Source organism: Rhodamnia argentea, chromosome 4 (assembly GCF_020921035.1).
Source record: "Rhodamnia argentea isolate NSW1041297 chromosome 4, ASM2092103v1, whole genome shotgun sequence".
Classification (NCBI taxonomy): domain Eukaryota; kingdom Viridiplantae; phylum Streptophyta; class Magnoliopsida; order Myrtales; family Myrtaceae; genus Rhodamnia; species Rhodamnia argentea.
The window spans coordinates 23,601,467-23,617,877 of record NC_063153.1 but is presented as its reverse complement, the minus strand read 5'-3'; the positions used below and the strand labels follow the sequence as shown (position 1 = coordinate 23,617,877).

The 16,411-nt window shown below is 41.2% G+C and overlaps 2 protein-coding genes and 1 pseudogene across 3 annotated transcripts; 1 reads left to right on the top strand and 2 right to left on the bottom strand.

Annotated features, from left to right (window-relative positions):
* The first annotated feature begins 270 nt into the window (after positions 1–270).
* Positions 271–1,043, top strand: LOC115740583 (annotated as a pseudogene).
* A 1,475-nt stretch (positions 1,044–2,518) lies between these two features.
* Positions 2,519–5,895, bottom strand: LOC115740693. The gene is made up of 5 exons (XM_030674253.2): positions 5,432–5,895; positions 5,280–5,317; positions 4,634–4,904; positions 3,836–4,122; positions 2,519–3,119 (listed from the first exon to the last, which is right to left on the bottom strand). Exons 1-5 carry the CDS (start codon positions 5,777–5,779, stop codon positions 2,678–2,680), a joined length of 1,386 nt encoding a protein of 461 aa, XP_030530113.1. The 5' UTR covers positions 5,780–5,895; the 3' UTR covers positions 2,519–2,677.
* A 192-nt stretch (positions 5,896–6,087) lies between these two features.
* LOC115740637 (protein CbxX, chromosomal) lies at positions 6,088–10,381 on the bottom strand. Of its 2 annotated transcripts, none has more exons than XM_030674162.2 (7): positions 9,981–10,381; positions 8,376–8,486; positions 8,124–8,222; positions 7,895–8,005; positions 7,464–7,767; positions 7,007–7,146; positions 6,088–6,892 (listed from the first exon to the last, which is right to left on the bottom strand). In XM_030674162.2, exons 1-7 carry the CDS (start codon positions 10,350–10,352, stop codon positions 6,356–6,358), a joined length of 1,674 nt encoding a protein of 557 aa, XP_030530022.2. In that variant the 5' UTR covers positions 10,353–10,381; the 3' UTR covers positions 6,088–6,355. The 2 variants fall into 2 exon arrangements, with proteins under 2 accessions (XP_030530022.2, XP_048133329.1); XM_048277372.1 differs by lacking the exon at positions 9,981–10,381 and adding an exon at positions 8,694–9,957.
* Positions 10,382–16,411: the final 6,030 nt, after the last annotated feature.

Below are 16,411 nucleotides of genomic sequence, written 5' to 3'. Positions count from 1 at the left end.
TACCGGCAAAGGAAGAAAAAAAAAGAAAAAAAATAATGAAAAAGAAAAGATCACGAAGGAGTGCACAGAGGAAAAGATAAGAGAATGTGTTCGAAGGTTTTTCTTTTTAGTGGTGGACAATATTTTTCTTGATTAATTTATTTTTTGTGAATCAAATACTGAAAAATTTGATGGTTTTTTTTAAAATTATTTTTCGTGAAACAAAGCAGCTTTAATTCCAATTTCACGTGGCATGATCATTTCGATGTCAAGATGCAATTACAAAGTATGATGTTGGAGAGAGAAAGTCAAAGCGGCGAGGCTTGGCGATCTCTGGAAGCACCCCAGATCAATCGAGCGATCCACCACCGTCGTAAATCACACAACACATACAATCCAACATTCACTTCATCGACTTCACCCATCACTTTCGCTTTGTGGGGCTTTTGCACGGCGCTGCGTCGCTGTAGCACCTCATCAACCGCCCAGAAAATGGTAAAAACCACCTTCTTCTCGATTCACATTTTGGTTCATTCATGTCGGATTAGCTCCCAACACGTGCACGGTTTTCATTTCTTTTGTTCTCACAGTCGAAGGGGATGGCAAGCTTCGGGAAGAGGAGAAACAAGACGCACACCCCGGTCCGTGCAGTGCGGCCGCCGGAGCTTCCACCTCCAGAAGAGCCGCTGTGCCTCCTGCGGCTTCCCTTCCCGGCGCATGCGCCAATGTGAGACTTCGTACAAACTGTTTTTTATACTTCCAAATTCTTTTGTCTCTTTACACTGACTAGACGAGACGCGCTGTGCTGATATGGCATGTGTCGGTAGATAACTGGAGCGAGAAGGCGAAGCGGAGGAGGACGACGTGGACGGGGCGGATGAGGTATATGAGATATGTTGCCATCCGGTTCAAGAGCAACTTTAGAGGAGGTACTTCGTATGGGCTTTTTGTCTTCTGCAACTTCTGCCGTGTCATTCGCTTTGATTATTACTACTGGGGGGGACGTCGTCGTTTCAGGTGTCCAGGCAGCTCCAAGGACAAAGGGAGCCACGGCCTCATCTTGAAACTCCAGTCGCTGATTTCACGGATGGGAGTGGGACTTTCAAAACTGCAACGAAGTTTGAATCGAACCGACACGTGGAAAGGGAAAAACCGGAATTTTTATCCGGTTGAACCGGTGGGAGCCAGCCATGTCTGGTCTGGACATGATTTTCGGACCGGGTTTTTGCTCCTTTTTCCTAGATATAGTCATGGAAGTCTGTACCCTGTAAAATGTCTTGTTCCAGTTCAAGACGTTGCTCTCCTTTTTCGATACATCATGCGTTGATGCTTCCTCTCTGATGTTGGATAACTAATCGCGGGTTACACGCACGAGCATGGCAGAGAGTATCAACCTACTTTGCACCAATAAGTCGTCGGCACTTGATTAAAGTAACGGATATTACCGTAACATGTGACTCATTGTCAACGGCAATATCGATATCGATTCCGGTAAAAACCAATAGTTTATAACCAATCTATTGTCGATATCCAATGAAGAATGGTCAATCGGTAAAGATATTGAGTGGTAAGGATTAATCGATAAGAGTATCAATTGGAAAGAATCGACGAGATGTTGAAGTATTGAAAGAAAGGTGAACACATCAAGATGCGATTACAAATTTAAAGCCACTAAAGAATGGTATGACGGTGATCCTAAGACAACTAACATGCACCTTCAAAGGAACAATCCCTTGAGAACAACGTCATGACATCATGAGAACATGGGCACAAGATTTTCAAAACAAAAGAACATGGACTAAATTGCTGGGAATTCCTCGATTGTAGTTATGGTACAACCATTATAAGAATCATGGCCTATCCACTAAAAGCCTCCCGCCCAAATCAAAAAAATTTACCATCTCTTAATATCTTTACTTCCCCACTTTGTACTTTTATCTCTAACTCACATTGTCAATTAAATGCTGATATGTTTCTAGCTGTAGTTTCTATATCCTCATCGTTGATTAAATGTCGATCAGTATCTTTTATCCTGAGTGTTGCATAATCAACTAAATTCCTGTATAATAGCTTAGCATTTTCAGGCTGAGTGTTGCATAATCAACTAAATTCCTGTATAATAGCTTAGCATTTTCAGGCTTTCGATAAGTATCTTTGTCCTGAGTGTTGCATAGTCAACTAAATTCCGGCATAATAACTTAGCATTTTCAGGCTTTGGCTGTGAAGTTTTTATTGTTGAAACTGTCTTTTATTAAATTCTGGCTCAATTTGTGTACGCCGAAATTTAAGTTGTTGATTCCTTATTTGCCTGAATATTTCCAGTCCGAAGTCGCCACACAACCCATTTCCTCAATTAAAAATCGAAGAACGACCTTCGATGAAAAATATTTCGTCACGGGAGAAACTTCCCCCAAACATAAACTATCCAAGATTGCAGCACTTATTCCTGACAAAATTAAAGCCATTGCTACTGAAGCCAAAACAACCGGAGCCGCAACGATGACAAATTCACTCGAAGAAATTCGGAGGTGAGCCGAAATGGCTGGAAACCCATCAAATTTTATCTGTGTTTGCCCTTTGCAAAAACAATAGTGTTCGATCACAGAAGCGCAATGTATTTACATGGGCAAATGGCATTCGCCAAATCCTGCCATTCTGATCAATTCAGCTTGATCAAATTGATTCCCAGTACTCGTATCTACATTACCTGTAAACTGTCAATGTACTGAGAAAGCTCTGTGGCAGCATCTGAAATCCAGCTAACTGTGGTGCCAAAGAACAGCTCCCAGAACCACAGATCTACGGCAAGAACCGAGGAAAATATCAGTAGAGCCAGGGTTTGATACCGGTTCAAAGGCCATCCCGAGACTTCAGCCATGGTCTTCAAGAATGGAATCTGGCTGTTCTCTATTTCTCGGTTCATTATGGACCAGGCAGTTATCCATTGCACTTGAGTTGGAATTAGGTCAAATTCTTCTCTCAGCCGCCTCCCCAAGTCTGGCATGTGACCACCCCCGTAGAGTATTGCGATTCTTCCGTGCCCGTCTTCGATCGCCCTTCTTAGCGCCTCGATCGCCGCTTTGTTTCTCTCGCCGATGATGACAGACTTTTCCTCCACGTCTACCGTCACTTGCGTGAACCTTAAAATGAACAGACCTTTTTATCAATTTCCTCGCTTGCATGGACTTCGGTTCAGGAATGAAGTGAACCAACTTTGTCATGCAAAAGAACTCCTAATGGATTTGTATCCTAAGATAGCCGAAACACACATGAAAAGACGGAATTGAAATTGACCACGCAAGGATTGATTACAAGGTCGAAATAAACCAACATTGTCATGCAAAAGAACTCCTAATGGATTTCTATCCTAAGATAGCCAAAACACACGTGAAAAGATGGAATTGAAATTGACCACGAAAGGATTGATTACAAGGTCGAAGCAGAACGGGAACGAGATCGTGATGCATATATCCAATGGTACCGCTAATTTTGCAAGCCAGTCGAACCTAACTGATGTAATCCTATAAGTGCACCGAAGGTTCTCTCTCACATAGAAGCAGTAACAAATATAATACGTCTCTCCTACTAAGTGAGTCCGTCGCATGGTTCTTCTTATCCACTCACGTCCTGTTTAGGTTTATTATCACATCATTCCTAAAATCCATGAATTTAGGGAAATAATGCCAGAAGGAGAGCTAAAACTTTGAGTAATCCAACAGCAGCCCTCTTATTATCCGCCTCTTAATAATGAGAGAGGGATCTAATCTACCCACTTTTCGTTCAATCTTAGTAGAGCAGATACTAAGACATCGTCATCGGACTTATTATATAAGGAGAAACTGACAAAAGTACTCACTCAGATGTCAGCCGCCTTGCCAAGAAAACCTTCATTGCAGCACCCAAGTCAAGTCTCGACAAAGCTTCTAGTTCTGGATATTCTGATGCCTGACTTCCGACGTCTGCACAGACACTTCCGATGATGAGAAGACCAACAAGTGGCATCGGTAGCACCCTCGAAGCCCAAAGGAGCTTCGATCTCCAGGGACCAAGATCTTCGGGAAATGAAGCGGGTTGGATCATAGCTTTTGTCGATCTAAGGGTCATATCTCTCGCGAAGGTGAAAAAGCTTTCGCCTTTTTCAAGCTGAAAAGTGAATGTATCTGATTAATTCTCGAGCCATGTATTTAACAAAGCAAAAGTTTCCAAACTAAGTTCATGCAACTTGCACAACTAACTTTAATTGGAGGTGCAGGTTAGTACGTAAGTACATATAGCTTGAGAATATCCATCTTCACAACTTCCTGTTCGTTTATAGGAGAGGTAACTATCCTACCAGCAATTTTAAGAAATTTAGATAATTTTTTCTTCGTCGGTCAATTAGCGTGTCTAAATGCAAACTCAAGATCAGATTACTGGTTCAACATGCAAGGGTACTGAAGCTTTTGACAGAAAACCCAAGAGCATGCTCATGCTGGTGCAAGTTATTTCACATACACATGTGAAAATTAGCATGCTCTATCCAATAACTTCTACATATTCCAATTAATGAACTAAACCAGAATCTGCATGATCTAAGCCCCACTAAAGCGCCGTGCATTCAAGTCAATCACCATGCCAAATGCATAAAATTCAGAAGAGTCGTGTAATAAGACACCTGAAGTAACTTGAAGGTCTCAAAGTCAAGATCCGCGTGGTACCAATTCTCAGCTTGATAATCAAGACAATCCAACTGGAAATCAAGCATTAGAATCCGCGCCATCTGTCGTTGGATGCATCCCAAAATGTTAAATCCTCGTACACGTGAACTCTTAAGTCTCTTTGTGGCTACAGGGCTTCTTCTGTTCTCCAAACTCTCTCTGCTAGCCACCATCTCATAAAGCACACAATCATAGGGCTCAAGTTCTCTCTGGAGGGTGGAAAAGTACCTTCAAAAGGGTTTCATAATCTTAGTCCAAATATGTTGAAGAGATACCGAACCCAGGCACTTGTCATTCTTGCTCAGAATCAGACGTCAATGGATTGTGTCAATGTGGTGCATCAACCAGTAAATCATAGAGATACAAATTACAGCGACAGATAGTTTGGTTCTAACGAATGACACATTATATGTAATGTTGGGAAGAAGCATAGATAGTAGTTGAATTTTAATGTCGGATTTGATTAGTTAGTGTTCTAAGCAATCTCTTAACACCAAAATAAGTTTAAGGACACAGCAGAGCCCATGCAACACCAAATTGATAAAACTGGGTATAAAAGAGAATACATACTCTTTACCAAAAAAAAAAAAAGAGAATACATACTCTTTATCAGCGATATGAATTGTTGATACCAAATCAACCTGCAACAATTTGAGGGGAAAGAACAGAAAAGAAAACCCATTTCAGAAAATTAACAAGCTAAAACAATAACTCCTTGCTTGACGAATCAATATTCAAAAGTATGCACAAATCACCTGAAGAAAAGGCCAGAGAAGAGACCAAGGGAACGTCTTTCGGTAGCTGACAACGGCAGTCTGCAGCTCTCCATTGCCCTTACGACTCCCTCTCTTGAACCTCATGAAGTCGGCTATCGAATTGTTCTCCAAGAACTTGTCAGCCGAACCATCCTCGATCGACTGCTTCGAAGCTGAAGCGCACAGTTTCAGAGCCAACCTGGGTGTTCGCCGAAATCGAAAAAGATGGTGCTTTGAGTGATTGAACGGTCTGATTCTGATGCAAGCGTATGTGGGCGAGGAGTTACTGCTCGAGCTCGAAGGAAATGAAGGAGATGAAGAGGTTATAGATGGGGAAGTGGACACCATAATTCTCTCCACACTCCACAGCAGAGAGAGAGACAGAGAGAGAGAGAGAGAGGCCACTCCAACTCTGCTGGCTCTGGTTCTGGTTATCTTTGTTAGCCACAGCGTTTGGTATTTCCTCCTCTCTTTTTCTGATGTTATTCCGCTATAATTCTTTATATCGTTTTTTTTTCTTGGGCTGTTTTTCTCCCCTGTTTTTTGGGGGTCCCCGATGGAAAGATTCTGAATTTTGCTCGCACGCAAAGGGCGCAAAGGCAGGTTGCTCATCTTGTCATATACCAGAATAACAGTATAGATTTTGGGACCAAATGGAACGGGGTGGTTTATGTCTGATGCATACCTTTTCTTGTTATGTTTTTTACCTTAAACTGATTACATGAGAAACTCATAGTCCTGGAAAAAACACCAATGAATCATTATCAAGCCCGAAACCTATGATACAACCAATCAAATGAATCATTTCCTACTAACAAGATAAATAATCCTCTACGCGAACTCAATCAATCTCGTGACACATCATCATAATCGCACAAAGCCGAAAGAATATTACAAGCTGTTCTAACCCGACGAGATCCGTATTTATTCGGATACCAGCCGAAGGCCTACTTCTAGATCCTCCAAGGTGATTGTTCTTAGTTCATCCGTGTCTACACAGTCGAAATCGAGCCGAAGATCCAAGTTCTCCCTGGCGTTTATCAGCATGGTTACAGCTAAACCTCCGTTCATTTCCCGGCGCTGCTTCTCCGTCGTCTCTGTCTGGATCAACGCTGCTATGGCATCTTCGCTGCATGATGCGTGTAACTTAAATCCATACAACAAGCTATCTTCTCCTTGTTCATTCATCTTGATGAAAAGAATCTTGGCGAGGTCTTCCGAGGTGAAGTCGTCGAAATGGAAAAACTTTGTCACTCTTCTGCAGAAGCCCTCGTTAGAAGTGATCACACGCTTCATCGGTTCACTATATCCGGCGAATATGACAACAATGCTCCCGCTGTCCATGACTGACATTATCTCCTCCAATGCTTCTAATCCGTAGTCCTTATCATCTGCCTTTTGCATCGGTATCAACCGATAAGCTTCATCCACAAAGAGAATGCCTCCCTCAGCTTCTTTAATCTGCATATTCAGAGTACCATAAGCAAAGGGTTGATGAAATGCCTCTCATCTTCCATAATATTATGTTACTGACTCTTTGAACTATCAAAAGTGAACTTGAAGAGAAGGCATCACCTTTCTCCGGGTCTTCGGTCCAGTATGTCCCACGAATTCCCCTACCAAATCCGTCCGCTGTACTTCTGTTACCTTATCAGTGGCTAAAATTCCCACCATATGAAGCAATTTTCCAAGGATTCTTGCTACCATTGTCTTACCTGTGACATCGTTCCAAGTGTCAAATCAACTTACAAGATGCAAATAGGCAATAATGGACGAGTCCACCGTCCGGTGGATTTAACAATTAAACGGTTCATCCTCCTCTGACTTATTAGTGATAAGATTAGATCATTAAGGAGATTTTGGCGAATTATAACTGCGAAAAGGAAAACTTTTCTTTGATCTCTTACTCACATAAATTTTCTTCTAGGGATAATTCAGTTCCTTTGTCACCTCATCCAAGGGATAATAGGTATGAATCATAGAGAAAACAAGTAACACTCTAGAAGTAATAATGCAACCAGCCATCTGTTACCTGTTCCAGGATTTCCAAGAAAGGCCATGTGAGGAGGTCTTCTGGCTCCAACTTTTAGGCCAAGAGCCCGGCGCCTCTCATCCAAAAGCATGCCCTTCGCCCATTTTCGCAATTGCACCTTGAGCTCATGCAGACCTACGATATTAGATAATTCTTTCTCTAGCTCTTCCATTTTTGCTTTTGTTTCGCTGCATGCTAGAAGGGCTTTCTTCCGTCGCTGCTCTTCAAGATGCCTATTTAATAACTCCTTCAACTTCTCACTTGCTGGACCCCGTGAGAGGTGATTTAGAGGAGTCATCTTCTCCTGTCATTGGATTGTGACTAAGTATTACACTCGACATGTCAGAAACCATTCAGCGAAAAAGAAATTGTGCCCAAACCAAATAAGCTTGAATAGGTCCAGGAAAAAGAAAAAGAATACTATGCCATACATCATCCTCTGCAGTGCAGTCTGCATTATGCTCGAGCAAAATCTCAACAGTTGAGCAGTCCTCAGCATGCAGTGAGAACCAAACAGCTAGATGTAATGGTGTCATTCCATTCTGCATGCAATAACATTAAAACAAGAAAGTCTGATCAGGTGGTAGTCTTTGCTCGTCCCCGGTCTTTTATGCAGATTCTACGAAATGAACCAGAAATAAAGGTCATTAGAATATGGACATTTGCTTTGGCTTCAATAAAAGCACCATGAGCAAGAAGTAACCGCGCAGCATCAGTGCATCCATTCTTGGCTGCCATGTGCAGAGGAGTTTCTCCATACTGCAGAGTGTGACATCAACAGTCATTAATAATGAGGTAAAACTATACAATATCGGTAAATCAAGAAGATATAAACACGTTTAGAGAAGTGTTTCACAGGAAGGGAGAGTATTCCTGAATTTAGGAGGAAGATAGGCACATGATACAACTTACCATGTTCTTGGCTTCCATCTCAACCTTTTCAGGTCCTTGCCAGTTGAGTAAAAATTTAACTATATCAGACTTGTTGTATCCTGCGGAAACATGGAGTGGTGTCTGAGCCATCTGCATAAAACAGGAAGTCCTTATTTTTCTTTAGTATGATTCACCAATCAAAAAGGATACAACAAGCAGAAACACGGTCGAACACAGGGAGCTTGACCTTATATCACCAGCATGTTACTATATATCGGATGTTCTTCTATGTGATCGCCGATCCTAATTGAACGAAGCAGAAAAGGGAAAGAATTGGCCTAGTCGTGGCCCAATTACACAAAGATAAAAAAGCTATTGGGTTTTGAGTCCTACTTTTCCCCTCCTACTTACCTATCAAAAGACTATGAAATTGAAAATTTAACAGTAAGATTATTCTACAAATCCACTGACGAAACAAGAAAACAGGTGACGCTATTCTGAGTAAATTTGCCAGTATTGAAGGATGTCTTTGAGGACAAGGCAAGTGATGGATCCTTCATTTAGCAGGTAAATTCCCTTCTAAAACAAGTGAACATCACTTGTATCTTCTCTAGCTTACCGATGTTTTCTGCATATAAACAACTCAACAAGCCCGCCTGTATGAACAGTCAAGGCTAAACTAATTTTAAACCAAAATCACTCCTCGCCAACCATTCTACATCTGGTTCTATAGAAGCCACATTCCATATTTCAGAATTTTCAGAAACATTCAAGCTTATATACCAGTGTCCTTGTCAGAGACTGTGGAACTAGTTAATGCATAAGTTTAAACCTACAGTCTACATTGCAAATTACAGTTCTTCTATAATCCTCAACACTTTCCGTCATGTACAGCACGATGATAGAATGATAGAGGGAAACTACATGCTCAACGAGATTACGAAATAGAAGTGTGAGGAACTGAGAACAGGATCCAAGCCTGCCCTTCACTTTGTCGGAAAGCACAAGCATGCATTTTAACAAAAACTTAAATATTTAGACGGGGTCCAACTTATTTCTTCGCATATTTGAAAGGTTCCACAATGCACCTTGATCCACTTGTACTTCGCCTCTGTCTAGTTTCATTGAGACAATCAAAACTCATAATCACAGCTTAAACAGCTAAGAACCATTTTATTTCAAACAAAATCAGCCACATCTTCTGCGCAACCTATCTTCTCTAAACATAAACAAGCTTACTAAAAGCGTCTATCAAGATAACAACAGAGTCACCGCACAAAATGACTTGCAAAACTTAAAACTAATAGCCCGCTTAAACATTCACCGGATCCAAATCCAACCTTCTTTTTCAAATTCGCAGCGCCCATAAACTTCTGAATGGTAACGTTGTTCCCACACCCAAGAATCTAACATCCCAACTACACGTCTCTTTGGAAAACCCAACAATGCAGAAACTCTTCAATAAAGTTGGACGATTGAAACGACCCAATTGCAGAAAACGCATAATCACAATCCATCCATTCGCAAGCAGCTCAAAAGTTCGCACTTTTTTTTTTCCGTGTGCGAAATCCTAAAATAGTCTACCCATCCAGGCAAGAGACGCGTCGTTTCAGGAGCAGGATTCAACAGAGAGGGAGATCTTACGACGGGGTTTCTTTCATTGACGAGAGACTTGTCGTCTCTGAGCAGCTTCTGGAGGCCGTTGATGTCTCCCGACTGAGCGCAGCCGTGGATGGTGGTGGCCGATTTCACAGATCTTGAACGCTGTTCTTGCGGTCTCTGCATTTCTCCCCTGTTTCTTCTTCTTTTTCCCTTTTTAATCAAACTCGCCTCCTCAACGCAGAAGCACTGCCAAGAAAAGAAAAGGAAAGCAAAGGGAATGAGAGAGAGTCTCTGGGAGGTCAAGAATGAATCAAGATTCGCAACGGAAGCTGCTCCGCTCCCGACTCTCGCGTTGTCAATGAGCAAATTCAGCAGTACATCGGTTGTTATATATGTCCTAAGATTCATCATCATTCTACATTCATGGCCCTCTCTCTCTCTCTCTCTCTCTCTCTCTCTCTCATTTATTCGTTAATCTGTTCTTTACTCGTTTTTAATTAATTTATATATATATATATATATGTTTTGTTTTTTTTTTTTTTGCTGTTTTGGGATGGAGTGAACGAGTGGAAGAGAAGGTCTATAGCTGTTGCCAACTGCACTTTGGGAAAGTTCCAAGCGCCTGTCGGCACCGTCAGGCTGCCACTTTGGTCTCTTGCGCATGATCATTTCAGTATTTTGTTAGAAGATTCTGTGTACATTGGTATTGGAAGATCATGATTTACTTTCTCCATAATCGTACGATTGAGAACTCGAGGTCACTTTTTTAAATCTTGCCAATCGTGTGCATACTGTTCCGGTAAAGTACAGCCACATAGGTTGGTCCGTGAGGTTCGTAGGTTGTCTCGTGACTTTCGTGTAACCAGGTCTTCTTATTTCGAACCAAAAAAAAAAAAAAATCAAATCTTCTCATGCGGGGTTTGAATTCTCCAAATGAAATTGATAATGGCAAAAGCTAGAAATAATTATGGGCTCGGTGTTCCACTAGGGTCAAGACTTTTTTAAGGAGTGGATAACAAGCTATTTTTTTTTTGGTTAAATTGGATTAATTCTCCTTTTGAAAACTTTAATTTTTTTATGGGGATGTACTTTATGAAATTTGGAAATTCATACTTCATACAAGAAATACCACAAACCATATAAGTGGGACACTTTTGTTACTTTGGCCATTAAAAACAATGTCCACACGCTTAGCTAACATGACCAATCGGGGTTGACATGACCGCTTGTAAGGCTGGTGTAATGACACATATATAAACAAAAGGGGGCATGTTCCAAAATAATTCAACCTATTACCAATTTTTTCAGAAGTTATGGAAAAAATTTATGTGAATTTATTTGCATATATCGTGAAAATTTTAGGTACTTTGGGAAATAAAATAAAAAAAAGTGAAGATTTAAGTGCTTCCACCGTAAGATGCAAATTACTTAAAAAGCGAAAAGAAAAAGCTCATCAAGCTATTAGGGCCCTTGGTCGGGACCCGGCGACCTCCATCGGCCACTTCCCACCATAGTTCCCGTGGGCGGTGCGGTAATGGTGAGGGCTCACCGTTGGTTTTGGTTCTGATTTTTATTTTTTCATTTTACTTTATTGTTGACACCTCATTTTATTGGTCCCCATTAAATTTAATTTATTTTTCCTATAGGAAAAGGTCACAATTGGAGTTTGCCTTCTTTTCTTTTCTTGTTTTGTTGCAAAGTTTGGAAAATAGAAATTAAATTTAAGTTTTTTCTTAAAAACATGTGGAAATCGGAATCGGATCGGGTCGGGTCTGCCCAGTTCCGCGCGGGCGACGCGGCCGACGAATTCTTCTTTTCCCACGTGGCGGGCCTTCTTTTTCCTTCGACCGGGCCGAGTCTAGGCCTATCCACCTTCCCTCCTTCTTGTGCCCGCGCCCGCCTGGCCCAGCTCTCTCTTCCCTCTTTCAGTTCCCCGCGACGCAGACGATCCCTCGCCGGCGAGTTCCGGTTGTAATCGATCCCCGTCCGTTCGTTTTTCGCTTGGCTAGGAAGCGTCCAAGCGAGATATTTAGGCTGGAGGTGAGAGAGAGGAGAGCTTCGTCGCCAAGACAAGCGAGAGAAAAGGAGAGAGTCGAGGGTCTGTCAGAGGGAAATTGGCCGGGAAAGGGAGAAAATCGTCGCGCGATCGAGGGAGGAGAGCTTCTTCCGGTGTCCTGTCGTCGTCCCGTAGTTTCTCGCCGTCGATCAAGCCTCGCCAGGTTGGTCCTCGTTCACTCCCTCTCCGGTGCTCGGTTTTTGCACCCGTGGGCTCGCCAGACTGAGATCCTTGGTTTTCTTGGTCCGGCGAGCTTTCTAGCGAGTCTTGGTTGCTGGCTGCTAGCTGTAGATCATCTTCGTAGTTCGGTTTTGCTCCGTTTGCGTCGGAAAAGTCCTCGATCCCCCTCCCCTGTTTTTGCACACCTGAGTCTCTCGCCTGAGCCGTTGCCGTTTGGTTCAAATCGGGACCTAATACATGCCTGTTGTAGTTGGATTTTGCTCCTGCTTTGCTCCTTTTGCGTTTTTTGTGTGCTGTTGTGGGCCAATTTGGCCACTTTTTGTCTTGGCCATGAGGAACCAGAAGAGGGAAGGCCATCGGAAGGTCAGCCGAGCCCCTGGTTGGTCGCGCTAGTTGACGGTGCCCCAAGGTTCACGAGAGGCAGGCCAAGCTATTCAAGGTCTTGGCCGGGACAGTTAAGGTCCAGCGAAGCCAAATGGGCTCCGGCGGAGCTCGCGCGCGAAGCGGCGAAGGACGGAATTTGAACTCCAGGCCGGTCCGACCGGGTTCATGGGAGGCCAAGCCAGGTTTGCGAAGGTTGGTCCGGTCTACGGAGATTGGACCGGGAGCGACATTGTTTTGGGAGTAGTCTGGTGTAAGCAGACCCTCAAACGGCGTCGTTTAGGTGTTGGGGCAGGGTCAGTTGTTGGAGTCGGTTCGGAGATAGATCCGAAGCCCCGGTGCTGAACGACAACGTATCAAGCTGGAGTGTGGAGTCGCCAAACGATGTTGTTTGGGCTAGTCAACTACTTTGTCGTTCTAGGAGTCTACAGTCGAGCCGGGTTGGTCGGGCGAGTCGAGTTGGGTCTCGAACAAGGTTCGCAGGCGTCCGGGACTGCATTGGGTCAGAATAGAATGACACCGTTTTGGTCTCGCACGAGTGAGATGGAACGGTGCTGTTTCTTATTCGAGCAGAACGGTGTCGTTTTGGAGCTCTCTGGCATGGTGTCGTTTTGGGTTCAACACAGACTTGAAACAGCATCATTTTTTATTTTCTTTTCCCAAAAATCAAAATTTGTTTTAAAAATCAGAAAAATTCTATAAAAAAAAATGAAAGTTTGGAAAAATGAAAAATAATTTTTATTGCATTTTTAGCCTAATTTGCAGTTTTAGGCTCCTTTTTTACGATGGCGGTCGATCAATGTCCAAGATGGTCTGGTTAACGTACACTTGATCGCGCCTCGGATTTGATAGTTGGGGATTGTAACTGATATTGTTTGGCTTGCATGTCTACATTCCAGTCAGTATTTAGTTGCTTTTCCTACCTTGAGTATTTATTTACAATACTGCATTTCGATAAATTGCCTATTAATCGCTTTCCTAGTGTTAGGTTAATGATTCAGTTGGTAATTGGCCAAAAATGACAGAAAATCATTGGTTAGATACTCGTGGCTTTGAATGATAAGTAGAATGTGTACTCACCTTAGGAAATATTAATTGGTTAAGTATCGAAGGGCACCGATTATTTAATTAGGATAAACAAGTTCCCGAACTTAGATGCTCAGGTTGCGTAGGAATCGAGACGACACTCTCACGTCTCGATTGGTTTCTAGCCTACCTCAAGAGGCTAGTTGTGACTTCTAGTACCCGTTTAGGTTGCTAATCACAAAAATTCAATCCAACTTTATGTGAGATAGGACTTGCGAGAGTTTACGTCATTGAATGATGATAATACCTCTAAATCTGCTTGACCTTTGAGAAAGAGAAAAGCAAGTCGCAACAAAAATATGCAATGTTGACGAAAGATGCAAGTGTTTCGGCAAATCAACTACGAAAGGATGCGAGGTTTCTTGGAACGAAGATGGCACAAAAGGCATGGGACATTATACGAAGAATTTCTAGCCAAGTTATTTATACTTTTAGTTTTCTTAATATACTTGTCATCAACATGTCGAGATAAAATCAAAGTAACCAATTTGATTTCTTTATAATTTATACTTTAAGATTTTTCTTTTAGCAGCATTGGATGCATTTTACAGAAGATGCATAAAAAAAATTCGTATATATAACATGAATGGATCGGCAACAACGGAGGAACACTTAAATCTGTATTTGAATGCTTTGTATCTACATATATAAATTATGTCAGCACTTGAGTTTTATTAAGTTCTATTTTTTGTTTATTAGAGGTGGGTGTGTTGGAAGTCGACGAGAAGTGCGGAGCTATATGTTATTAATTTTTTGGATTGAATCTTTAAATATTATATTTTGATTAATTATATCGTTCTTTTAGAATAATGCAGGTGAGAAGGGAAGGAGAAAAAGAATTGCAAAAAAAAATAAAACTCGACGCGGCCCATCAAATTACTTGAAACCATTTACTCATTACTTAGTCCGACCCGAACCGAAAAACCATACAAAATTTGGGTCACTTTGGGTCAGCTCCGGTATTTTTGACACATCTATTAACTAGTATGTTGGATTTTCTGTGGCCATCTTAGAATGTCATGATCAGTTAAGTCCTTACAAAAGTCTACTTTTATCCTGGCATGAATTGTTCAAATTCTTCTGGTATTTTTATAATTAAATGAAAAAAATGAGAATATAAATTTTTAAGGTCGTATCAAATACATTTATATTCCGTTTCTATTCAAGGAATAGGAATTTTGTGTGGTTACTAAGCGCATTTTTCTACTCAAAAATTCGTCCAAGGAATGGAAATAGAAAAAACTATTTCTGAAGAGAAGTTATTTTCTTGAACGGAAATATTACCAAACGCACAGTATAAAGACCGGCTCCGAGACTTGAAAGAAAGAGCGAAAAATGCAGCAGACGGGGGAGAGATCCTCGTCGCCACCACAAAGTAAACACCGACGAACCTCCTCCTCCGTCTCCAAATGCAAGCTTCACCTTCCTCCGCTTCGTCTCGCACGACTATTTACGATGTAGATTGAACCGAATTTACATCAAATTATGTAAAAATACCAACTTTTGCTTCCCTAAACACCCACGTGATCGACGGTTCATACGAATCAATAATTTAATTCTATCCAATTATTGGCATGTTCAAAGGACCAAACCAAAGAGTGGCGTGAGATGACCTCGGCACCATCTGTTTTATTCCTAGATGAATTTGATTAAACCTTCTGGCGCCAACTAATGCGCACTTGCAACGTCCATTATTAGTACGATAACGTTTGTTCATCTTCGGGCAGAGTCCGATGATTGTTGTTTACTAACTAGAAATTGCATTCTCATATCTTTTTGGCCGATAAATATGCACTTTTGCATCTATTTTTCCATCTTGATTAAGTAGTTTGTTCAGGGTAATTTTCAACTGAAGCTTTTAGTACGAGTACGACCGGTGGGAAAGCACTCGCAATTCCGGCCCGGTTTATTTCTAAACGAATGTAGTAAGTTCAAAATTTTGTAAAGATGCATAAATAGGCTTTGTATAGAATCTGTTTCTTCACTCGATGTCTCTCTTACTAACTAGTATCAGAGAATTGGTAGATCCGTTCTGTCCAAAATGATGCATAAAAGTATTTGGCCCGAGGAGTAAATCGAGATACCCATTCTATGACAACTCTTAACAACTTACCCTATCTCTTTATGCCTTTAGTGGGCCCAGTATTTCCGGCAATTGCAATGGCTTCTTTATCTCTTCGTGTTCAAAAAAATAAGATTTTTTAGATTCGACAAGTGCAAATCTTATCTATTTTTCTTCAAGACTTAGCGTGGATCAATGAAATGTTGCTTGGTCTTCACTGCTAGCTTGACTAAGGAGTAGATTTTTTTATAAGAAACAGGAAAAATATAAATGGTGTTTGGATTTTATATATATATTGCGTTTCAAAATATGGTTAACCAACTAAGACTGTTATTTTGCACTGCTCCAAAGTGATAAAAGAAAGAGGAACTCACGGAAGAATAACGATTTGGTAAATATTTTCCTAAAAATGATCGCCGGAAACAATTAGTCAATAAAAAACATTCTTATTAACAATAACAAATTATGTTTAAGAATTTTCATAGATGATGAAAATATTTTTCATTCATTTATTCTTGTAAGTGATACAAATGATAATTTTTTTAAAAAGTATTCTTCAGATAATTTATTTTCCTAAATGAAAAGAAGCCTCCATGTTTTTGCATTTTCGTTATCTCGGTATCGTTAGGATTATGCGCATAAACACAACGAAAATAGAAAGTAAAAGCGATAAAGAAAAATCGAGAAACAAGGTCTATTCTAATTCAC

Coding starts and splice junctions, on each gene's coding strand:
- LOC115740637 (XM_030674162.2), bottom strand. CDS start 10,352: ATGATGATGAATCTTAGGACATATATAACAACCGATGTACTGCTGAAT. Junction 8,223..8,375: donor AGATGGAAGCCAAGAACATG/GTAAGTTGTATC, acceptor CACACTCTGCAG/TATGGAGAAACTCCTCTGCA. Junction 7,768..7,894: donor ACTGCACTGCAGAGGATGAT/GTATGGCATAGT, acceptor ATCCAATGACAG/GAGAAGATGACTCCTCTAAA.
- LOC115740693 (XM_030674253.2), bottom strand. CDS start 5,779: ATGGTGTCCACTTCCCCATCTATAACCTCTTCATCTCCTTCATTTCCT. Junction 4,123..4,633: donor AGACCTTCAAGTTACTTCAG/GTGTCTTATTAC, acceptor TTCACTTTTCAG/CTTGAAAAAGGCGAAAGCTT. Junction 3,120..3,835: donor GCAAGGCGGCTGACATCTGA/GTGAGTACTTTT, acceptor GTTCATTTTAAG/GTTCACGCAAGTGACGGTAG.